This window comes from Miscanthus floridulus, chromosome 19, assembly GCF_019320115.1.
Source record: "Miscanthus floridulus cultivar M001 chromosome 19, ASM1932011v1, whole genome shotgun sequence".
Taxonomy (NCBI): domain Eukaryota; kingdom Viridiplantae; phylum Streptophyta; class Magnoliopsida; order Poales; family Poaceae; genus Miscanthus; species Miscanthus floridulus.
The window spans coordinates 100,184,012-100,209,455 of NC_089598.1; the positions used below are offsets into that span (position 1 = coordinate 100,184,012).

At 42.4% G+C, this 25,444-nt stretch overlaps 1 protein-coding gene across 6 annotated transcripts in view; it reads right to left on the bottom strand.

Annotated features, from left to right (window-relative positions):
• Positions 1 to 485: 485 nt before the first annotated feature.
• LOC136526871 (BEACH domain-containing protein B-like) overlaps positions 486 to 25,444 on the bottom strand; it is a 31,965-nt gene continuing 7,006 nt past the window's right edge. The window contains exons 9-40 of one of the 6 annotated variants that reach the window (XR_010776610.1): positions 25,067 to 25,385; positions 24,494 to 24,940; positions 24,228 to 24,386; positions 23,973 to 24,122; positions 23,740 to 23,895; positions 23,573 to 23,614; positions 23,131 to 23,475; positions 21,842 to 22,015; positions 20,535 to 20,695; positions 13,378 to 13,663; positions 12,534 to 12,951; positions 12,115 to 12,325; positions 11,738 to 11,926; positions 10,295 to 10,556; positions 9,991 to 10,194; positions 9,696 to 9,917; positions 9,421 to 9,597; positions 9,181 to 9,293; positions 7,362 to 7,802; positions 7,082 to 7,292; positions 6,685 to 6,906; positions 6,138 to 6,596; positions 5,764 to 6,054; positions 5,234 to 5,686; positions 5,101 to 5,147; positions 4,924 to 5,017; positions 4,464 to 4,670; positions 3,818 to 3,943; positions 3,365 to 3,736; positions 3,049 to 3,280; positions 1,790 to 2,549; positions 486 to 1,046 (exon numbers count right to left, since the gene is read on the bottom strand). Coding sequence is in view for 2 of the 6 variants with exons in the window: in XM_066519444.1 (XP_066375541.1) it covers positions 1,852 to 2,549; positions 3,049 to 3,280; positions 3,365 to 3,736; positions 3,818 to 3,943; positions 4,464 to 4,670; positions 4,924 to 5,017; positions 5,101 to 5,147; positions 5,234 to 5,686; positions 5,764 to 6,054; positions 6,138 to 6,596; positions 6,685 to 6,906; positions 7,082 to 7,292; positions 7,362 to 7,802; positions 9,181 to 9,293; positions 9,421 to 9,597; positions 9,696 to 9,917; positions 9,991 to 10,194; positions 10,295 to 10,556; positions 11,738 to 11,926; positions 12,115 to 12,451; positions 12,534 to 12,951; positions 13,378 to 13,663; positions 20,535 to 20,695; positions 21,842 to 22,015; positions 23,131 to 23,475; positions 23,573 to 23,614; positions 23,740 to 23,895; positions 23,973 to 24,122; positions 24,228 to 24,386; positions 24,494 to 24,940; positions 25,067 to 25,385 (8,014 nt within the window). In the remaining 4 variants the exon portion in view is untranslated. The other 5 variants (XR_010776608.1, XR_010776609.1, XM_066519444.1 and 2 more) reach the window with 5 other exon arrangements.

The window sequence follows — 25,444 nt, forward strand, 5'->3', positions numbered from 1 at the left end:
CTAAACCTAACAGGCTCCGCCCCTGCCCCGGCGCACGGTGGAGGATGAGAGGAAGACAACCGGCGGAGGAACAAACAAGCGCACGGTGAAGAAGGGAGGGAAGGGCATTTGGGATTTTTTGCAGCGCATATTGACACCATTAGATGGAAAAATGGACAGAATGACTTGGAAGGTAAAAAAAAAGTAAAGTGCCATAGCATATAGGCTGTGTTTAGTTGGGTGAAATTTAGAAATTTGGCTACTGTAGCACTTTCGTTTTTATTTGGCAATTAATATTCAATCATGGACTAATTAGGCTCAAAACGTTCGTCTCGCGATTTCCAACCAAACTGTTCAATTAGTTTTTTTCATCTACATTTAATGCTCCATACACGTATCGCAAGATTCGATGTAATGGCTACTATAGCACTTTTTGAGAAAAGTTTTTGAAACTAAACAAGGCCATAGGCGATGTCACAGGTAAAAGGCTCGTTACTTTTCCTAGCCAGCTTATCCCTGCCCAAAGAGGCATGGAAATGGATGGTGGCCATGCGCTCCGGAACAGAATCGGAACTAGCTGGTTCGTGCCAAAATCTGGCACCAGGCGTCAGGCGACGCCTGTTTTCCATCTGCAAGCGAATACGATGGGTGCTCTCTCCTGCTCAAGCATAGCAGAAGGCAGAGTAGGAACAGAGTAATATAATACATATATATACTACACAGACAAACTGTCGCACGGAACCTAACCCCTCCACCAACGAAGTGAAATGCTACAATAAAATGGTGATAGATGTCAGTGCCTACCAAGTGAAGGCTAAGAAGTGAAGATTCTTTGCGTCTACCCTTAGCCTTAAATCAACTATGGACCTAGGGCTAACCAGTGTTCCCGGCATTAGTTCGATATATTGTCAGATTGAGTACTCAAGGACCATCACCAGCTCAATATCTTGACAATCCTCATTCCTGAATGCCATCTTTAATTTAGGTAGTGTTCACAAATGACAAAAGCGTGCTTCATATGTGCAGACTACGTGGTCGTGAGAACAGTTCTATAAGCTGGTAATGACCTGCACAGAGTTTCAAGGAAATTAAGCACTTAGTACTTTCAGCAAACAACAGAAAAGGTAACAGCAGTTTGCTTGAGCTAAATTATCCAAGTCAATAAAAATGAACTTGGCAGATTACTAGTGACCAGGACGAAAAAATGTTTTACAGAGTCTAGAACCAAACCTGACATGACATTTTTGGATCTGATAGGTGAAATACCTTTCTGAATTACCAAACATAACATAGATCTAGTTCACTACGTAAATATTAAAACATCACTAACTCTAACTAAATGCTTTCTAGTTACTTTTCTTGTTCAATGTTTCGCATAAGAGTATAGCTAGCTCATATAATTCGGCAAGCTCATGCTTAACTTGTAAGTTCACGTCCCAAGTCATAATGTGTCCCTTTCCCGCCTCTACTCTGTAAGACCATCTGGCTTTCTCAATCTAGTGGGGGGACATCCTACAGGAGGCAACATTTGGTTACTACAATCTTAATAGTTCCTGATAAAACAGGCAAAGATATCTAAATATTTGCCTTGGTCTACATTATAAACAGTTAACAGTGAGTGCATGCAGTTCATCATGCAGGTGCATGAGATGACCACAGGACTAGTTCTAAAGGACTAGTTCTACAGGGCACTAAAACATAATAAGGTAAATAAAAAAACATAATTATGGTGTACGGAATTTATAGCATCAAAAAAGGCCCTGCTGTTCAAAACAATAAGAAAAGCAACTAAGTTTAAAACTTGACACACCTTATGCCTACAGCATGAAGCGGTCATTTTTTACATTCGGTGGATATGTTGCAGCCAATGACTTAACCAGTTGTGGAGGGCTTTATTCTATTTCGTTGCATGCTCCCCCTGCGAAGGAGAGGAGTTTCTATTGAAAATACCAGCAGTCTACCATTCTTGGTTCCTGCTAGGATGCACTCCTCAGGAGTCACAGCTAGGGAAGTAATTGTCTTCCCAGTTCCATCATACCTCCAAACAATACCAAGAGAATGCATTGAGCGTAAGACTATCTGTCCAAGCTCACCAGCACAAACAATGAAATCACCACAACAACTAAGTTCTATGCAATTGAGACGTCCAAGGGTTGCTGAAGAAGCAATATGTCGTCCATTGATGGAGTACATGTGCAAGGAGAGGTCATTCTCAGAATATAATACCACCCTCCCATGCTGTGATGCTACCAGTTTTGATAAACCAACACCAGAAGGATGCTGGATGGACCGAACATATCTCCCTTCACGCAGTGTATGAAAAATACAAGTCCCATCTTTTGAACCACTGATTACAATGTCAAGTTCAGTGCTAACAAATAAGCATGTTATGATGTCATCATGACCACATAAGATATGAACAGGCCTTTCCACTATAACATGTTCCTTTTCTGAAAGTTCAAAATTGGCACCCCTCATTTTCTTATCAATTGGTCTTCCTCGAAATGCATGCCAGATCATAACAGTTGTGTCATAACTACCAGTTGCAACCACGTTTCCGTCAGACGAAACTGCAGCATAAAAGTTTGTTTTGCCTTATTTATATCGACAAAAAAAAGGAGAACACAGCAGATAATTTCATAGAATGATGAAGCAATGTGATATGGTGCCATTCACAGTTTTTTTTTTTTTCAAAATGCAGGAAACATAATGAAGACAGAAAAAAGGCAGCCTAGCTGAGCTGCCTTACTCAGAAAATATCTAATTAGATATCATCACCGAACTGAAAACATACAAATGGTCTGGCTGCATCATGTTATATGCAGTGGCCAACAGACTATATTCAGTATTAGAAGTTCTCTTATGTTACATGCCAAAACCACAATAAGGAGACATCAACTCACTACTGTCCTTTCCAAGGGGCTTAAGCCGGAAAAAGGGATCTGTATCTTTATTGGAATCTCTTTATTTGAATACAGTTATTTTTGCTTACAGCCAAAATCTAGTAGCTTAATTCAGGAAAGTTTAAAGAAAATGGATAAGCATAAACTCATTAAATGTCTTAAATACCTGCAACACAGCTAACAACATCCTTATGTTGCCTGATGCTCTGCATAATTCTTCCATCACTAAGAGAAATTATTTGGAAACTGTTCTCCCAATTTCCACATAAAATCAAATAATTATCACAACTATTTTGCATTGTTGCTAAGCATTGTCTTCCAAACTTAACGTTTTCGGCAAGGAAAGTGCCAATTTTACGAGGAGAGATAACATCTGAACCAATTTCAAATAAATGTTCCTACAAAAAAAAGAGCAAATGTAATAAACACAAATTTACTGGGATACCAATGTCTTTAACATTTAGCCTTTAGTCAAGGAGAACCTGTGGTCCAGAATATGTGAAATTTCCACTTGACTGCAGCTGTGTTGTTAACCACAGCTTTACTGACAATATGAGTCCCTCATTCATCAATACAACAGTGTTCTCCAACAAACCAATGAATAGGATAGCACACATGTGGCTGACTGTACTACAAACACTTGAAGTTAATGTTATCGACTGTGGTGCAAAATACAGTGGATGAGCAATTGGGATGGGAGGTCCTCTTCTTGGATGTTTCATCCGGAAAATCTGGATTGGTGTTTGTCCAAAATTCGCTATCTGATCCTCAATAGCAGATTTATGTAACATGTCATCCATATTTTCTAGATCAACTGCACCTTCATATGTCACGTAGTAAAATATGTTTGCTGCCTATCCAAAATATATGCATGAGTTAGGTAATATTCTACTAACAGTGTTTCAATGATGCTGGAAATAGCAACACAGTTGCACCTCAACAGCTGGCTGTCCACGCTGCTTGTAACCAAATATGAGGTCAATCCAGTTATGGAGATTAGAGCTCACATATTCACTTTCAAGGGCTTCTCTGTTGATGTGGATGAATTCTTCAGGCGAACCCTACAATTTTGTATGGGTTAATAATCATATAACACAAGTAAAATATTAGATGGGATACGAAATGTAACATGTATGCGAAACTCGGGCATGTAAAAGAATTTCGTAGAATGATGAAGCAATGTGATATGTTGTACCATTCACGATTTTTTTTCCAAAATGCAGGAAACATAATGTCATCACCTTCAAAATTGACAATGAATGCTATGAAGCTGGGCTAACATAACAGTATACAGAAGTTGTTCTTTGCAATGCTAAACTTATTAGGGTTGAATTTGCGAACTGAAGATGGTCAAAGTCAGAATATAAAGAAAACATTATGTGAAGTAAATTAGCCTGGGATGTCTTTCATGAGAAAATCTATTTTATATTGAGAAAGCTAGATATATCCTGTGTATTGAGAACAGTACAGTTTTTTACTAACAGTTGCAAAGCTGAACTAACTGTCATTAGAAAAGCAGGACAAATAATTCATCCTCAAGGAATTATGACAAATATAACTACCTTCAAGAGGAACTATTACCTTTGCCCATGGAGGGAGAGCAACATCGCCTATAGGTTCCCCATCCTGCTTAACACCAAGATGATATGAATTTGAATTTTCAAGAAACTCGGGCATGTAAAAGAATTCTGGAATAAGCTCTTTGACATCACTTGTACTTGATAAGCTATTTATGTAAGCGCTCTCAATGCTCTGGAACAAACGGTCTGCATGGTCAAACTTGCCACCCTGCACAAGTGTCAGACAGGCATAAATGTAAATAATATGACAAGATCGCTTCTTTTGAACTGTGGTGAAATACGACAGGAGAAATTATGGCATAATGTAAAACAATATGACAAGATTGCTTCTTTAAAACTGTGGTGAAATACGACAAAAGAAATTATCGATTCACAAATTTGTGAATAATGTTTTGAAAATAAGAGGTATGTGTTCGAATTTTAAGCATGATAAATATTTCCATGATGAGCAAAGTGACAACCTGAAAGTTTAGATGCAGAGCTGTAAATGGCTCGAGCCTAAGCATGTAATGAAGAACGATTCCCATGCTAGAGTAGTGAGATCCGTAATAAAAACTGCAGGAAACAACCATCGTCGTTATTGCAAAAAGAGTAAACTCAAAAAAGGGAAAACACTAACAAATGAATTAAGGTTCAACCTTGGTATATCAGGGTCACAGAAACTAAGATATCTATCTTCAAAAACCTGCCCAATAATGCATTACTGACATGAAGTTATGATAAGGTGATGATAGCCTACAAATACAAATAAGTATGCAATAGTAACCTCACCTTGAAGCGGTTTTCATCCAACGCACCAACTGGTTTTGAAAGATCCCTAAAAGTCGATGACTTGTTGAAATCAAGCTTTTCTGAGGTGTAATCAGCCAATACCCATGGAAATATAGGATACTGAGTTAAGTCATTGTAAGATCTTCCAGCAAGGGTGTTTAAAATCACAAGATACTCAAAGTTACTGATTTCCCTCCTTTTCCATCTTTCCCTGGCATTCTCAGCCATTTCAAGTGCAACTCGCCTGTCGACGAATGAAATGATATTATTTTTGTCTTTGGTACTTCCTTTAGGGAACAAAGCTTCATTCCTAAGAGAAACTAACAGAGACCCAGCATTTTTAATATCCTTTTGGGAGGAAAAGTTTAAAAATATAGGTGCACTTGAATCATCAAAGAAGATCTCCATTGCAGTATATTGCAGTAGGTAGCGTGTCCAATGAACTCCTTTTATCTGTAAGCATGTATGGAAGGAGATTAAGAGAGTGAGCAAGTGAGAGGAAAGACTAGGAGTATAGGAGAGAGAGATACCTTGGTTATGTTCCACCTTCTGTGACGTTTGATCTTGTTAGACTGGTTTTGCATCAAAACACCATTGGTTTCAATCATACTGTCTCGGCATCCATCAAGTCTGTCCACACCTCCCAGCTCGTTCTTGCAGTCTGAATCTTTTTTGTCTTTAAACTTGCTGAAAACAGATGATCCTCCAGTTCCTTCGACCAAAAATTCAAAAGAAAAATGCATGACAGTTCGTGTGATATCCAATTGTCCTGCTAATTTTCGCTTTGGGTTTACAAGAACACAACGAACTGAACATAGCACCTGCAAAATGGGCAATGAACAGAAAGAAATCAACAATTGTTTTCTGCTTTCAGCTTAAATTTATACTAAAACTTTTTCTTTACCTTTGTATAATCATTATCTCCATTAGTAGATGATGGCTCTTTTTTATAATGTACAGCAGCATGATAATCAGAGGTATCTGCAGCATTATTCAGGTTTTGGCTCTCTAAAGGATTACTCTGGGAAGATTCACTCGCATCGTTAGTGTCTTCAAATGGTTCATAACTACTGTCCTCTGTGATTCCCCGCACTCCTTTAAGAAGGAATCGCTTCATTTTCTCAGGAATTTTGGCACTGATGTACGGTTGGTCAGCTGACGACGTTGTAATTTCATTCCTTGACTGTGAAGGTTGACATAAGCGTACATCAAATTTGTAATTACGTTTGAGCTTGAACCGCCGCCGCCATCTATCCTCTGTCTTGTCAAGTTTCCAGTGAGTCACAACATCATTTGGAAAAGGGTTAGCAGACCATGGTCCTCTCTCATCCATCAGAGCACGGGAAATATGTATCCACTTATCCTGATACAGAAAGCAAATAGTTACTGCATGACAAATTTTCTCCTTAACAAGCATTTGCGTTGGTTGAATATAAGAAAGACTCAGTTACCGTGATAATTTGTTGATCCTCACGAAAAGAAAGTTGAGAAGCTGTTTTTCTACTGTCATCTGCTGAAAGGGCAGCAGTGATAGTAAAATGTATCTCATCTTCAATGGCCTGCACTAGCTGTATCTCCGTTGCAGAACACTCGTTAAGCTTCAAGCGAAGTTCCTGCAGCTGCTTTAAGCGATCAGCCTGAACAGCCTTCATGTGCTTAACCTCATTAGCAGCCTGTAAACCAATAAAGCTGATCATTGGTTGGAGTGGGTGCGGGGTTGAACAAACAGCAGAATTGATCAAATGCACAAAACTTGAAACACACCCTCCTAAAGTGATGAACTTCTCATTTTGTACATGCCAACAAAACAATTCCAGACAAAGATAAAAAAAGGGCAAAGAAACAAACCGCGGCAAGAACACGATCCTTCTGTATAAAGCTAAGGATGAAGCCAGTCTCCTTGTTGTTGGTGGTGTCCACGGAGTCATCTCTTCCTAAGATATTAGTGACCAACATGGGCTTTCCATATATGATAGTTTCAAGAATCAAGTGCGAAAAAACATGGAAACGAGCGCCATCGTCAAGCTGCCCATACTGAGATCTTACAATTAATAAAGACCTGTATAAAAGAAAGTTTAAGGAGAATGTTTCATACACATTCAGAGGGAGCTCAGAGTATCAAACATACCATATCAAAAAGTGCAACTTATTTTTGCTTTGGTCATCATCTGAAATAAGAAGAATCGGAAGCAACGACATGAACTGTAGAACACACTTGGATGCATTCTCTAATCCAGCTTTGCAGAGGTACAGAATCACAAGGTGGAAGAAAATTCTTGGAATTATCTCTTCCCTTGACGTTGTAATTTTCTCAGCAAATCTGTTCATTTTTATACCTAATGCAGTACCAATACCTCCACCACCAGATACAACAGCAGCCATTTCTGCAGCAGGGACATTCATAGACTCCACCAGTCCACGTGCCCTTGGCCCCAAAGATGCAACCTCAACATTTGGATCCTTTGGTACAATTTTGCTTGGTCCTTTTCCATTCAAATTACGTATAATACTCCACACCTTGTCAAAGAAGTTCCACCAATCATCACTGATTTTATTTACATCAGAAAATCTGCAAGCAGTCCAAAGCAAACTGGGAATTAACACAGTAATTAACGGCAATGCCAGTGCCCAACTACTTCTAGTTTGCAAACTTCACAAAACTAAATTCAAATGGAAGGGTACAAAAATGGTGTATGTTCATATGACAATATTAGGTCACCTTAGATCCTGGAAAACAAATTTGCACTCACTGAACTTTAACACACTGGTTAAATTGTTAGCTTCATTTTGAGTGTCAATGTTGAATGTTCAACTACCAATACCATATGTGTTTAAGTTAATGCAGTACGTTTTAGTTGAAGGGCACTAAGATCATTTGCTCTACTTCCTTAATCCTTATGCACAAGTATAAAACGACCAGCATTTGGAATCAGAGGGAGCACTCCGTTATGAGGAAAAAAAAATGTACATCTTACAAATGATATAGTACCTAGGCTAGTGAATGCAAGGACACAATCATTAATTTGCCACCCTAGTGTTCCTTTTTTGTCGAACAAGAAGGAGAGCTGCATATCTTTGTATTAATTTAGAGAGAGAAAAAACGAAAACCCACTTCGTCTCACTTTAGGAGAACAAAGGGACTGCAGCTGAGGTTTAGGAAAAAAAAAAATACAATCACCAATAAATAAAAAGGACACAACCAGAGAAAGGCTACTTAAACTAACCCCTCAACCCGACATAGACCTAGGTCCTGGAATTTACGGGCTCCAGCAAATTCCCAAAGTTTCAGATCCTTCAAGAAGAGGCACCTTGCATTTTGGACTGATGGAAGAGCTCCCTCAAAGACGCACATGTTTCTTTGTCTCCATAAGGTCCAACCTCCTTGAATGACAGCGCTGTTGAAACCCTATCTTTGAGATGCATCAATCGGGCCTTGTTTGGATGCCCATGTATCCACCTCAATACATGGGTGTTGGAGTGGTTTGGTGTGGAATTTAACCAAACCACTCCAACCCACATGGATTGAGGTCGATACATGGGCATCCAAACAAGCCCTAGTGTTTCATGTTGCGAGTTGTGACTAATGGCCATGATTGTTGTTGGAAGGTCTCATCTGAAATCAGTTGGCACCACCTTTCATGGATTGTGATCAGAAAGACAACTGAAAGGGTACCTAGTACCCATGTATCATTTGTACTGCTATCCAAATGAACAAGGCGGTGACCTGAAGCTTTGTACCATAAAACACTGCAGCCGCTACTATTATCTGGCAAAAGATTCGTAAAAACTAGTAGACTACATAGTTCGTTGTGCAGTGGTGTTTTGACCAGAGAAAGCACATGCATCAGCTCCAGCACTAATGACCCTTAGGATCCATTTCAAATGTAGCTATTACAAAATGTTTGGACACATATTTAGAAATGGGGAATGCAGATTTGAACTAGTACCTTGTAAAGTGGCCATTGCTCTCGGTATTTAAAATATCATATACTGTTGACTTAATATCTTCTTTCCATATGTTATCATGTGAAGATTCCTCCGAAATACTGGGAGATAGAAACTGCAGAAGAAAGGAACAGATATTGCTTATGTATGGTCCTTTCGAGAGAAAAAAAGAAGATATAGCTCATGTATGTATTAACATGTATTTTTCTGTTCAATCAATACAAGTATGTTTAGAAGCATACCAATAGCCCAATTCCCATTTGACTGACAAGCAGCTCCTGTATAAGGTTCAAAAAATGTAAAACGTTATCACAGCAAGGCTGTAAAAGGAAAATATTATCTTCCACAGATTTCTGAAGCAGGCTCCCAGCAATATCATCAAGTATGTCCCTCAGCAAATCAGAACTTGATAGCTGTCCCTGCATGTTAATGAATCACAATATCATCATTAGTGCAAAACAACATACACCACCAAGCTTATCACATAAAGAAAAAAAGGGATGAAACAGCATCCAACCTGGTCAATTTTTAAGAGGAAAAAATTAGCAGTATTGTCAAGTTGATGCCAGCCACCTCTAACGAAGCGCAGGTAGTATGAAAGGACCAAAGAATACAAGTTCCTCACAAGACTTAGTTCATCTGTCTTCACATCGTCAGGCTCGCGTTTAGAAACTGATTTGTAGTCCTTGAATACATCAAGCTTTGTGGATGTTTCAAGCCAAGAGTTCCAACTGTGCTCCTGATAAAAATTCCAGGATCAACACAGAACACACAATAAGTAACAAGTATAGACCCAATAAAATAGTACGTACCATTAATGCCTCAATGTTTGAAGAGTTTGAATCCAGCAAACCAAGAAGAAGATTTAAGATTCTTGTGCGTTCTGAGGAATCTTTACAAGAATGCATAAATCTAAAGATGCAGATCAAAATATGAGGAAGGGAAAAGGGTGGCAAGCTTAAAAGGTTGCAATTTCTATCCCTTGATGGATCAGATTGAGAATTTTCCTGGGGAACCTATACAGAGAAAACAGCAGATCACATATACGGTTAATACTGGTGAAACAGAAAAAAAAAAGAGAGAAAAAACAATATGACATAAAGTTAGTACAATAACCTGTCGTGCACTGGTTCCACTAAGAACACTGAAAAGTGCGGCACATAAGTTATCTGATAGTGGAAATTTGAATAGCCTTTCAGACATTGTATTCAAGAACAACTGAGGTGCAGCTGTTATTTCTTTTGTTAAGTTTACAGACATGGGTCTAGACTTCCTTAAGGGTAGGGTAAATAGTTTCGTTCCTTCCTTCTCAGAAGGAATCCCAGTCAAAAGTTTTCCAAGGAGCTGAAGCCCCAACAAACGGACTGGCTCAAATTCCCTGAAGAAAAAACTAGTGTCAGATATTTACCAAAAAGTAACTGCGTGCGTTAAATATATATTATGCATGCAGAAATTATGCATTTTCAAGTCTTTTTTTTTACTGACAACAATATGCAAAATCTAGAGGCACAATTCACATAAAAATAAAGGCAAACAGAAGGCCCTTGAAGAACAATTTACAAGAAACAAACAGATGAATCTCTCTTACAATACATAGCACATATAATATATGGGATCAGGATTCAGTGGTTTGATTAAGTATATAATGAATTAAATCTTCTCCCAATGTTCTTCCTCCCCATTCTTTCCAAAGATCTATCTCCTATTTTTTTTCCTCGAACACGCAGGAGAGCTGTATACCATGATATTAACAAGGGAATAAGAACCCTTACAAGAACAGACCCACACACAACCAAGAGAAAAGGAAAAACAGTAGCACCTTGACTAAAAAATAAAACAACCTAGAGCTAAGACTAGACCACAAAGTAACAACCTTCGGCTACAAGGGCAAGAAGATTAGAAATTGCTCGAGCCCTGGCTAAACCCCAGAGATGTAGTTCCTCAAAAGTGAGCATCATGACTGCAGCTATGTTAGGAACAGGACCATCAAACACACACCTATTGCGGTGTTTCCAAATCAACCAAGCACCCAAAATGATAACAGAATTGAGGCCTTTTCAAACTTGACTATCCACCAAACCTTCAACTCTAACCCACCAGTCATCAGAAGATTTTTCACCTGGCTGTGAATAGAGGAATTGAATCCTGACATTCCACAAGAAGATAAACCAAAACTGTCGCACAAACACACAGGATATGAGAAGGTGGTCGATAGACTTCACGGCTTGGTCTAAGAAGAGGCAGGCATGAATTTAAGTCCTCGGCATGCAAGTCGGTCAGGTGTCCAGCACCTACCGCAGGAGACCAGCCTATTCAACCAATGATCTAAGTTCATTACAACTTCAGGATTTTCCCTTTGCCTAAGAGGTTAGGATGAACACTAATACACTCATTATATACTTTAGTCAAAGAGAATAACAACTTGAAATTAATGTGTTGCCTACTTGTCTTGCAGATTGTCAAGCAGTTCATAATTTACATTATCAAGCAACTTAGTTCCAAACAGCCGTAGTACTTGTAGAAATTAGCTCTAGGTTGAGAAAAGTAAGAATATATTACCTTTTAAGAAGATTAATGAAAATGCAACAACCACCAAGGTAATTTACATTCTCAACAAATGATGAAAAAACTGCACCCTGTGAAAGAGCACGGATGATCATGTCCAGTACATCGCTGATACATGCTGTGTCTTGACTCCTCTCAAAAAAAGCAACAAGCGCTCTTATGTCATCTGGAGAAACTTTTAGCCTGTGAACCAACATGTCATATTAAGAATAGAAGATGCCTACGGAATGCTATGGAAACATATGAAAAATGTAATGTGATGTGTGGCAAAAACGATACTAAAAGATATCCAAACTCTATATAGATGGGATCAAACAAAAGGTTACTACCTATGGAATGGAAAAGGCTTGGTAGGAGGTGGAAGTGCTTACTTTAAGCTCATTTCTGCTAAACTCAGAAGGAGAAGACGAAGCTTGCGAATTTCAACTACCTTAGGTCTCTCTCCAATAACTCGTTTGGTAACTGGATCAAGCAAAGGCTTGGAAGCAACAACATGCCTAGAATCTGCCTTTTCCCAGTAATATCGGCACACAATATCAATAACCCAAGGAAGTCCACATAGAAGCGGTAAAAGCCTTCCATCTGTTTCAAAATATTTTATCACAAACAAATAGAGATCCCTTTGTACTTCATAGCTTGCATATACCCATATTTGAGGATTCAAATAAATTTGTGAGATAGCATCTTTGAGGAGAACTTTTGACATGCCTGAATATGCAGAAAAAAGTATAAGTAATGTACATCTTATTGTATGCATGCGAACACAGAGGGAGAGGGGAAGAGAGATTACCACACTTCCTCAGAATGTCAAACATATACTTCAGTGCGGAAAGAGTTTTGGTTGTTAACAGCTGTGGGGTAGCTGATTGAAGCAAGAAGCCTAGAATAGATAACCCAGAAAGTAGATACATCTGTTGTTGATTTGATACATTTCCATCCAGAACAGTTGCGACTAGCTCAATGACCTCAGCCGCTAACTTATCATTGATAACAGATGTATGGCAACATTTCTCAATATCACTTGCAGCATCAAAAAATTGAGTGAAGAGTGGGAAAAATACAGAGACACCACCAACGCAGTAAATAATATCCTGAGGCAAGTGTCGTGAGCATAACTTTGTCCCCCTCATAATTGTTGCTTCAAATGTATTTCTGTCAGCACTATCGAGTGCTGATGACACACTGAACAAACTCCGACCTTCACTAGCCTAGGGACAAGGGGAAAATAGAAAAAAAAAATATTAGTAAATCTGAAGATATTGGCTCTTAATGCAAGTGTAACAACTGAGGGCTCAAAAAAATTAAGACCCAGCCCCCAAAGAGGGCGGACTATGGACACATAAAGCAATTCACTTGGGTTCAGTGGCGAAGCTAGAGCAAATTAGAGGGGGCACACTTGCCTTGTAGTTGTGAAGATTTGAGCTGCAACCATGGTGAAAATTTGATCCTAGTATTGGTTTTTCATTTTTTTTTTTTGCTTGGGTTTATATGATACGTAAACCCACTTAAAAACTCATGAGTAGAACAAGCCCCATCACTAGAATTACAGAGATGGACCACCACTACTTGACCCAGAGTGTTAGAATTTATGAAATAAGTTATATATCATGTAAGTCAGTGGAAAGAATTTGAACCTGTGCATTGAAACCAAAAATTATCTTTGATGAAAGGCCGTCTCTAGCATCAAGAATTCCCCTGTAGCAATCATCACCATGGAAAGAGTACATGTAACTTGGTCCCAGAAAATATATGCCCTTCACTTGCTCTGAAGAAAGTGCATCAGAAAACACATAGACTGGGCCCATTTGACCTGTGAAGGCAAAAGTTTTTTCGAAACCAATTGAGATAGATTCGTCACCAACAGGCATCAATTCTGTGCCAATGGTGCAGTGAGTCATTGCTTCGTTGAATTTTGCATACCTTAAAATACGAAGGACAAATTTTCAGTATCACAAGCTACAAATAGTGTTAAATGAAAACTCAAAAAACATAAAGCATGCACAAAACACAGATAATTTGCAATGAAAAGCAACTTCACAAAATAAGAACCTCTCCTCGCCTTGAATTTTCCTAAATGGGTAATTAAAGCAATTGACAAGAGTCGAAGATCCTTCCTTTGGAAAGGCTGCAGGGAGGTTAGTGGAGGTCATTGCCTTGTTGCATGGGGCCGGGTCAAGAGGCCAATTGATTTAGGAGGTCTGGGAATACTTGATTTGGAATTACTTGGCTGGGGCTTTGAGAATGAGATGGTTATGGTTGAAGAAGACACAACCTGCCATCCATGGGCTGGTCTTGACATTCAGGTGCATCCTAATTCAGTGGCAATGTTCTCTAAAAAGGGCGTACCCAGTGCAGAGAGCTCCCGCTCAGTGGCAATGTTCTCTACTTCGGTTATTTCTATTGTGGGTGATGGATTCAAGACACTCTTCTGGTGTGATAAATGAGTGTATGGGAAATCCTTGACAGACCTTGCGACATCCTTGTATAGGTATGTGCCTAAGAAAATTTTAAACCGAAGAACAGTTCGTACAGCATTGATGGATAACATGTGGTTCAGATATTAGGGGTGGTCTGACAACAGAAGCTCTATTGGAATACCTGCAATTATGGGAGATCTTATTTCAGGTGGTCCTTACTCCTGGAGTGGAAGACCAGCATCTTTGGACACCATCTCCTTCCAGAGAATTCTCGACTAAATCAGCATATCTATTAGGAAAGGATCCATTAGGATCAATTGAAAGCTGGCCCTGGGCCAGGTTCGCGTCCTCCATGTTCCCTCGGCGCACCAGTTCACGGATATCATGACCAAGGGTCTTCCTGTACAGTTGTTCGCCGACTTTCGGACCAGTCTGTGCGTCCGTGATCCTACCGCTACGACTGCTGGCGGGTATTAGGAAAGGATCCATTAGGATCAATTGCATAGGATAGCTATCCATGTATAGTATTAGACATGTATAGTTCTGTATACATTGTATTTGGACATGTATACAATGTATACAGGACTATACATGTCTAATAGTTTTCCTGGCTAATCGCTCATGTAAACTCATGCCCTAATGGGCTTATTTTGAGTCTTCTTAGACTCTTTTTCTTCTTAATATAATGATACGCAGCTCTCCTGCATGTTCAAGAAAAAAAGAACCTGGTACTTTAGATGCTAGTATTCAGTATGTATCCGATGTGTAGCGATCTTGATTGGTGCCTTTTCTCATTTTTTTTAAAAAAAAATATTTTTTATTAAACTCTAGCCTACCCCGACTTGTTTGGGACTTAAAGGCTTTGTTGTTGTTGTTGTTGTTGTGATTTTTTATTAAATAAGTATTGATGTTGTTAAACTTCACTTGCACAAAAACAAATCAGCAAAACTTATTAAAAAATATTTTATGTAAATAGCTTTCATGATGAACTACCAACAAAATTTCCATGTGGCCACTTCAGATAGATATCAAAGTTCTAAAAGATATATAGCACATGTAAATGCTGTAAAACAAGTTAACAACACTCATTTGGTAACGGAGACATGAAATAAATTGTAGTGTCACGAATGCATCATTACTTTATGAAAATTTGAATTCATAAACAAAAGACCAAACACTGTTAGGATTTTTAAGATGTGATTATGATAAAGTTTCTAACGAAAATTGTAGGATTTTGGTTCGTCAACAGTGGTGCAGCTGTGCTGTGCTGCACACTGCTAAATAAAAACTTTGATACATTAATTTGTCAAATAACATTTTGTGAAGTGGTTTGCCAGGACTACATAGGCTATATCAGAGCCTACCTCACTTGGTTGAGAGTATGGATGTATGCCTAGACCACCTAAGGTTAAATCCTCGTCAAGGCAAATTTGGGTGTATATTTTCCACTTAAAATATAGAGTAAAGTGTACCAGCAGTCCCTAAACTTGCACTGCTGTGTCACCACCAGGATGACACAGCAGTGCAAGTTTAGGGACCGCTGGTGCACTTTACTCTAAAATATAAAGCCACCTAGTTCCTCCTGTAAGCAGGAAGGATTGCGTATAATACATGGACGTATTGTATTGAGCCTCTTGAGTGGTACATATAGAGTATAGAGACTCAGGGGGGCAGACATCTCCTGGGATACATATGGCAATATCGAATTACAATCCTAACTACCAAATATAATGTAACACCCCCAGCGGTCGTAGTGGGACAACGCAGACGACTGGCCCTTCTTGTCACCGAAGTATCTCTGAGGTTGAAGTGGACGTAATCAAAGCCGTGGAAGGAGGCGCGGGTCCAAAGAATTAACAGAGACACACGAGTACACATAATCACCAGCTTCCAGCCGATGAACCGTAGCAGGACGATGAGCTGACCAAACAGCGAAGGTAGATGGGGCTTGTTACAGCTTAGGCTGCGTAGGGGGTAAGAGTGGACGGTTGCTGGCCGAGGCTTGAATCCTCGACGGCGAACAGGCGGCGCCGTGGCCGGCGCCTGAATTCTAGGCGGCAAGGAGGAGACGGTGAACAGTGCTGGGCACCCAAGGGAGACGGAATGTCTCAATCCCAGGTTAACTCTTCATTAAACAAATGGTGTGCCTTATAGGCGAATTACAAGCATGCCACTAATTTAGGAATAACAAACTAAACATGCAGCTAACAAACTTCCAACAAACTCCACGCAAAGCTCCTGTGATCTAACAAGCTGAAGCTGATCTAACCAACTGAAGCCGCATTCTAGCCACTGGTGGTGCGTTGCCTCCTCTGGTACATTTGGTCCCGCTTGAGCAGCTGTGTGAGCGGAGCCGCGATGCAGCCGAAGTTCTGAATAAAACGCCGGTAGTATCCGGCCAAGCCCAGGAACCCGCGCAAGCCACGGACAGAGCGCGGCTGCGGCCAGGCCTGGACGGCATCCACCTTGGAGCTGTCCATCGCGACGCCCTCGGCCGAGATCACGTGGCCAAGATACTGGACCGACGACGAGGCAAATGCGCACTTGGAGCGTTTAAGGTGCAGTTGATGCTCGCGCAGAACATCGAAGACGGCGCGGAGGTGCTGCAGGTGCTCGGTCCAAGACGTGCTGTAGATTAGGATGTCGTCGAAGAAGACGAGCACGCAGCGGTGTAGGAAGGGCTTGAGGACGAAGTTCATCAGGGCTTGGAACGTCGATGGTGCATTTGAGAGGCCGAACGACATGACCAAGAATTCGAAGTGGCCATGGTGCGTGCGGAACACCGTCTTGGCCACGTCCTCCGGATGGACACGGACTTGGTGATACCCGAAGCGAAGGTCGAGCTTCGTGAAGAAGCGTGCGCCATGAAGTTTGTCCAGGAGTTCCTCTACCACGGGGATGGGGAACTTGTCCTTCACCGTGGCTGCGTTGAGAGCCCTGTAGTCGACGCAGAATCTCTAGGTCTTGTCTTGTTTCTTGACCAAAAGGACAGGCGCCGAAAACGGGGAAGTACTGGGCCGGATGATGCCCTGCTGCAGCATAGCCTCACACTGCGCCTCCAGCTCATCCTTTTGTAGCTGGGGGTACCTGTAAGGACGTACGGCTACAGGATCAGTGGCCGGCTTGAGATGGATGCGGTGGTCACACGGGCGTGCTGGCGGTAGGACAGACGGGGAGTCGAAGATGTCGGTGTAGGCGTCCAGTAGCCGCTCCAGGAGCTGCGACTCTGTGCCGCGGGCGGCGTGGACGCGGGCAGCATGGAGACGGCCCGTCGGTGGGATGTCCGTGCGGGTCGACCCGATGCCCTTCCACAGGACGCGCCGGCCGTGGTGGTTGAATGCCATGCAGAGGTCGTCGAAATCCCACAAGATGGGGCCCAGGGTGCGCAGCCATGTAACCCCGAGGACCATGTCGTAGCAGTCGAGGGGAATGGAGTAGCAGTCCACCGTGAAGTGTTCCTCCCCTATCTGCAGAGCGATGTCGTGTGCAAGCCCCCGACAGGCCACGCGGTCGCCGTTTGCCACGACGACGTGGGCGCCTCGGCTGTCCTGGAACTGGAGCCCGGTGCGCCGAGCTGCCGAGGCGCTGACGAAGTTGTGGGTGGAACCAGAGTCGAGCAACGCCGTCAGCTCGTGCGCGCCGATCCGGACGTGGAGTTGCATGGTGTCTTCCTCGCGGATCCCCGTGATAGCGGAGAGGGATATGAGCGGCTCGTCGGGGTCGAACGGAGCGGCCAAAATGGGCGATGCCGCCGGCCCGTTGTCATCCTCTTCGGGCTCTTGGACGATGTAGTCCGCCGCCTCGAGGAAGAAGAGGCGTGCGCACTTGTGGCCGCGGACGTAAGGTTCGTCGCAATTGTAGCAGAGCCCCTGCTTACGGCGTTCGGCCATCTCGTCCGGGGTCAGCCTCTTGTAGACGCGCGGCGGTGGAGTTGTGGCAGAGGGCGACGAAGCCGTGGGCGCTGCCTGAGAACCCACAGGAGCCGGGAGGGCCGCGGGCGCGCCCCCGGGACGCCGGTGTTGCCGTGCAGGAGCCGGTAGCGTGGGGAGGATCGGCGCATTGCGCCGCTCATACGCGCGTGCCAGCCGCATGGCGTGTTGGAGGGTCTGCAGCTCATGGAGCTCGACATCGACGCGGATGTGGTCCGGAAGACCGCCGGTGAAGAGCTGTGCTTTCTGCAGGGGGGCGAGAGTACCCGCGTGCGCCGCGCGCGCTTGGAACGCCTCCATGTACTTGTCGACGGTGGATGTGAAGGGCAGCCTGGCCAGATCGGCTAGGTGGTTGGTGCTGAGGGGCAGCCCGAACCGCTGTTGGCATAGAGTCCGGAACGCCGGCCAAAGTGGACGGCCGATCTCGCTCTCGAGGACGAGATACCACTGCTGCGCCGCGCCAGTGAGGTGGTACGACGCCAGCCATACTTGATCGGCCGGGCGTGTTTGTTGGCCACGGAAGAACTGTTCGCACTTATTCAGCCAGCCAAGCGGATCATCCCGGCCGTCGAACGACGGGAACGACAGCTTGTGGTACTTGGGGACCATCAGGTGATCGGTGTCCGGCTGAAAGTGCGGGAGCGGCGGCGACGTTGTCATGGGTGCGAACGGCATGGGCATGCTCAGCTGCATGATGGACGACAGGGACGGCACTGGCGACGGTGAGTGGGGGAACAAAATTTGAGTGATGGGGACCCCCTGAGTCGGCGGCGGTGGTGGCGGCTGCGTGAACGCCGCGACTGATGCCGAGACCGGCGACGTCGAGACGGGCGCGGACAGCGGCGGGTGTGATGCCGTGGCCGGCGGCGCGGTGAACAGCTCGGCGATGACCGGCCCCGTGGAGGCCGACAGGGCCGGAATGCCCCCATAGCCGGGAAGGCCATATTGCGGGAACATCGGGGCGGAGAGGGATGTCCGGCCCTCGATCGCCGCCAGTCTGGTGGCCATAGCGCCCATTTGCAGGTGCATGTCGCCCATCTGGGTCTGCAGGCCCTGGATGGCGGCGGTGAAGGCGTTGAGTGCCTTGAGAGGGATGGCGGCCATAGTAGGCTGGGGTGGTTGAGCGGATGGTATGATGGCGGCGGAGACACCGGTGATGGCGGTGGTGAGCGCGATGGCGGCAACGTCGGTGGTGGTGGGCGCGATGGCGGCAGCGGCAGCGGTGGTGGGCGTGATGGCGGCGGCGGAAAGTCCCGAGGAAGCCATGAAGTCTGATACCAGATTGTTACGGCTTAGGCTGCGTAGGGGGTAAGAGTGGACGGTTGCTGGCCGAGGCTTGAATCCTCGGCGGCGAACAGGAGGCGCCGTGGCCGGCGCCTGAATTCTGGGCGGCAAGGAGGAGACGGTGAACAGTGCTGGGCACCCAAGGGAGACGGAATGTCTCAATCCCAGGTTAACTCTTCATTAAACAAATGGTCTGCCTTATAGGCGAATTACAAGCATGTCACTAATTTAGGAATAACAAACTAAACATGCAGCTAACAAACTTCCAACAAACTCCACGCAAAGCTCCTGTGATCTAACAAGCTTAAGCTGATCTAACCAACTGAAGCCGCATTCTAGCCACTGGTGGTGCGTTGCCTCCTCTGGTACATTTGGCCCACCATAACAGGGCTGCTCAGACGTATCAACAAGCACGCACACGTCATCCCTCAGCGACATTAGTGGCGATGTCCCATAGGGGCAGTAGGCATGGACTCGAATCTAGAGCCAGCGTGAAGAGGACCGGCAGCATGGGTGGCATCATCATATGGATAGGCAGTGACCGGCATTGCTCTTGGAAGAGTCAAGGATTGAGCGTTGAGGGATTGATTGACAGCAACGCAATCCTGATCCTTGATCAGTTCATATGGTGGTCGCAAGCCCGGGGGACGGCACGATGGTCCGACATCCACTCACGATGACCAGCCACCATGGTGCAGCAACCCAGCATCCCCAACGGAACAGCGGCAACCCGGCATCCCCAAGGACCTCCTCCACAGCCACACGTTCACACTCAAGGGCAGAGGAAGCACCGGTGCTGGGGTGGGAGGGGAGGCGGATCGGGCGTGCTAGGGAGGGCAGCGGTTCCCAACAATGGCGACTCCACAGGGCGGTGAAGAGGGTCGACGACGATGACGAGCAATGCAGCGGCCCATCGATGCCCACAGTGAGCCACCATGACGATCTGTTGCTGCTCGAACTAGGAAGGATTTGCATTGAACCTCTTGGGCGGTATATATAAACACCGCTTGGGTTGGTCTAGTTTTTTCTAGAACTACATAGGCCCAGAAGACCATAACTAATTCATGCATTATATACACCTAAAATGGAGAATGGAGCTCACATGATTTTCAGTCAAATTTAATGTAATTTGAAATTGCAAATGCAGATGAATTTGCTCACCCACACTTCTCGGATGATACTAGCTCTCCATCTACATAACACCTCAGCTGGCTTCCTCCAGAGAAAGCCCTCCCAATTGTATGAGTAACAGAAAGGAATCTCCATTCCTTTGGTGGGAGCTTGAGTGGTAACAAAACACACTGATGTTTTTGATAGATAGACTGCCAACAGGGAAAGACCAGAGTTTAGCATGGGTTCGTTATTCCTGCGAAAGTTACAAATTCAAGTTGTGCAGAGTAAGATATTGACAGCTCCTATGGTGAAAAAACAAACACAAAGTACTTTATACTCCAGAGATTCGAAAGTCCAGATCAAAGGGAAAAAAAGGGTCTCTAAGCTCAGCTGTATTGCACATCTGCAAATTACAATATAGCTAGAGAATTGTTTGAAAACCTATAAATAATCAGTCATAACCCATAAATATCATACAAAACTATAAGAAATAGCTGAAATTTCTTCAAACAGGAATCAGCATTACTACATCATGAGTCAAATGCATATTGTACAGACATCAAAATCATGTAACATTACAAATGGATCCATATGGCCTAGATTAGCACTTCTTTTTTCCAAAAAAATGGTTCCATTGGATTCAACCTATTTCTTAAATTTATTTACAAACCAAGTATGTTCCTAATGAGATTTTATTATGCCAACTTCCATTTATTTGTCAAGCAAGCTGGAAGTCAATAAATAGTGGAACATGGTTAACTGATGTAACCAATGTCAATGATCAGATGCAGCCAAGGTCTCATCTACTCCCACCGTTTCCAATTATTAAGTCATTTTAGCTTTGTCTTAAGTCAAACTCATCTAACTTTGACCAAGTTTAGCAAAAAAATATTAACATCTACTATCAAAATATATTACACAAGAAGCTATGGGTTGTGCAGACCAAATCATCAATTTGTGTCAAAACCCATCTGGCTCAAACTAGTTTAATAATTAAAGAAAAGCTCCAATAGTGAGGATTGAGGAGTGGCCCCTCTAAAGGTAAATCATGTTTATACACTAGTTAGCTAATGGCACATTTCTTTGTTGCAAAGTAAATACACATCCAATAAATATTTCTGTACTGAATAAGGTCCCATTTGGCTCTTAAGGAGTTCTAAGAATCTGGATTAAAAAAAATCTCAGAATCCTAGAAGCCCATCCAAACAGACTAGATTCTAGTGGATTTTAACATACAGACACACAATCCAATAAAACACATTAGATTTTTTTTTATCCAGATTCTTAAAATCCTTTTGGAGCCAAATGGGACCTAACCTGATTTGATTCAAAAGTGGGGATAAAATCACAATTACCTCATATACTAAAGCACTTCTGTTAAGAACAGCTGAGCACCCCTTTCCGTCTTCTGTGAAAAAGGAGAAAAGGCCCATCATGCCACTGTCTGGGAAGTTTTCAACCCTTAACCAGCAAGAAAAAGATAGCCCTCTATTGTAAGGCCATAGAAAGGGTGATTTTATTTCTATACCCTGTCAAGGAAAAAGAAAGAATGCCAGTCAATCAACAAATCAAATATTTTAAAAGCAGAATTAGGGAAGTTTTTTTTTTCTCGAACACGCAGGAGATTTGTGTATCATTATATTAAGAAGAAAAGAGGGGGGTTAGAGCCTCCATACTTCACACACACACAAACACCTAGCACTAGAAGAAAATAAAACTCACGCACCTAGTAAACAAGGAAAAAACAATCCTGGCCAAACTTTAGGTACCAATTGGCACAAGGGCAAGGAGATAAGACACACCTCGAGCCCCAGCCAAACTCCAAAACCTCAACTCCTCAGTGTGTAAAATATCAAAGGAGCCCAAGCCCATGAAGTGAAAAAAAAAATATTGGCAGAACATCTGTATCAAAAGCCTTCAAAGGTTCATGATGAAATACAATCTATCCCTAATATTAAAAATCCTAATTTTCTTCTTCCGTTGCTTTTAAAAGCACCTGACCTCTCTTGCACTCCATGTCTGAATAGCTTCCAGCTACTATTGCCGACACCTTTGCCATTTACTAGCATTGACCCATTTATATAATGAGATAAGAAGCAGTCAAAGTACAGCTTGATGAGACACTATAAATATGTTTTTTTCTCAAACAAACTATATATATTTATATATATGTTTTCTTGTAGCAGGATAAGAGAGATGAGTACTTTCACATTCTGATGCTCATGGATTCAAAAGAATCATTAGTGTTGAATAACTGCACAATTTTGACAGTATAATTAAGTACTTCACAATAAATTCAGTGGTAATTCAGGATTTGTATCTTGATGAGCTAGCTCAGTTGGTCAAGGGTGTGGATGTATACCCAGACCACCTAGGTCCAAGCCCTCATCGAGGCAAATTTGGGCGCCTATTTTCTTCCTAATGAAATGCCACCTGGTTCCTCCTGGGTTGGTCTAGTTTTTTTATATCTCAATGACGTGGGGTTCAGGGCCACATGCCAATGAGACAGTCACAAAATTACCATTGAACTCGGTGTCCTATCCTGAATTGCTCAACTTTGTTTTATGCGCATAATCTTTGAAAATCAACTATGGATCACAACAGATGAAATTTTAAATTGCTAAATAAATAGGACAACACGCACAGAATCATGGCCACTGAACTCAAAGAAAGCTTCTGGCCCCTTTTCCTTCAGCATGTGACTGAGACTTGTCAGAAGCAAAGACGTGTGCTTGTGTTTGGCACCAATCTTCTCACAACGCAAAAGGGCAAAGATTTTCCGGATGTCCTTGCCACATATACTGTGTGCACCAAGTATCTGTATTAACTCTGCAATAGCAATAACTGTATCATCCTTTTCCTCTACTGAAAACCAATCAAGAAGAAAACTAAGCAACCCGGCTCTGAAACAAGAGGTTCTATTTGTAATGGATTGCTTGAGCAACTGCTGCAAGATTACAAGCCCATAGTGCTGAAGTGACGTGCTGCTCTGCCAATTAGAAATTGGTTGATGTCAAGAAAAAAGCATATAAATGGGAATTATAAGAGGAAATGGTACTATCATCTCTGTGTGTAAGAGAAAAGACCTTCTGCAAAATATTTAGAAGTAATACAACAGCATCTTCATTCTGAAATAATTATAGGGCAAACATTATATTAGTAAAGATAATGAAAGAACGAAGCATGCCATAATTAAATGAACCCAGAAACACTTATATTGTATTAGCTTTTCAAAAGATTGATAACTACTAGCCTTTATAGTTGTTTTCTCATCTAACTCAAACTTGCAATCAACCAGCATGCAAAGCAATGCATCCAAGAGTCTCCCACTTGGCGACCATTTGTAGAAATCCAGTACCAGGCTCTGTAATGTTTGATAACCTGCACCAACTACTAACCTAAAGGCACCCTAGACAAAACGAACCAAGATTGTTGTCACACACCAAACAGAGTTATTGCATGAACCACATGTGTCAATATGATTACCTTAGATGCATCATTCCCTTCAAGTAATAAAGTTAAGGTCTGAAGGACATTAAGGACAAGCCGCTCATCAGTCACCTTATTGAAATTTCCATTCAATAAGGAAATAATATGAAGAAAGCACCCTTCGTCGCGAAACAGATTTTGATAGTACTAGAAAGTGAAGTATAGAAGCACATTTGTCAACCATTATGCATTACTGGTATGGCAAAACAATTGTAATTCTACTACTACATACAAAACCATTATGGAACCTACCATGTGATCCATCATTATGATCTCTCTCATGTTGACCAGAAGGTCAATTAACAACTCTGTGTTGACCTTATCTTTTTCATTTGCCCGTGCTAAGTTCTCTAAATACTTTGAGCATAACTGCAACTTTGCTGTATGATCTTGTGCTGACGATGAAGGCAACTGGTTACAGGGAACCATATTTTAGCTCCCAACATTAATAAGAAGACTGAAGGAGAACTTATGGTAAACATAAACTTTTTTAGAACAGAAGATAAGCATAGATTTACCCTAAATAAGGCAAGAACTTGCTCCAGCACATGCTTTCGAATGTTCTGTTCATGGAACAAGTCAAATAAGCACTCAATACAGTCAGCATTGTGCAAAACGAGAATTCTTCCATCTATCGATATAGTGACATATTCCATAAAGAGGCTCAAAGCTAACTCTGTACATATAAGAGCGTCCTCAGTTCTGCCTTCGATATTTTTAAATTGAGAACCATCTTGACTGATCATGACATTAGAACAAAGAAAATTGCTGAAGTTTCGTAGCTCTTGTGCCTGACGGCAAGCAGCCTTAAGGACTCTTGTAATTACATCCAAAGATTCAAATGAAGCTAGAGTATGTTCTGTCGCAAGTTGTAGAATAACACGGAAGCTTTTGAGAAGAGTGCTAACTGCCAAAGGATCAGAAATGCAATGTTCAAGTGCATCTAGCAGTGCCGAGCATTCTGGCTACAATGAAAAGAAAAATAAAGTAGAAGAGATTCAGAACAAAATACTGGTGTGTTCGAGAAAAAAAAATAATGGTGACTAGACACTGAGCCTACAATATTACATTATAAAAGACAAAAGTTTTACCGTGTTATATGTGTTTTCATGGAGTGTTGCAGCAAACTCCAAGAAGGAAATAGCTTCCGCTTGAAGAATTTTAACATCGGTACGATACAAGCTTTCAGAATGAATAGATATTTGGTTACTGTTAACATCACCATTGTGAATATCTGTAACAGTATGAAAACAAGTGTCTTCTACAGATGAACCAAAGTAGAAAAAATTCCCTGAGAATATCAGGTCCCATACACCTTCCTCTCGGAAAGCTGGGAGTAGAGCTGGTGTTGAAATAAGAACTCTTTTGAACATGCGAATCACGTAATATTGAAGGGTCTTTGAAAAAATCCTGCAGAATGAGTTCAGGATTTGGTTAGTACTTTGTACAGTAGTAGCTGCTATCTGGTA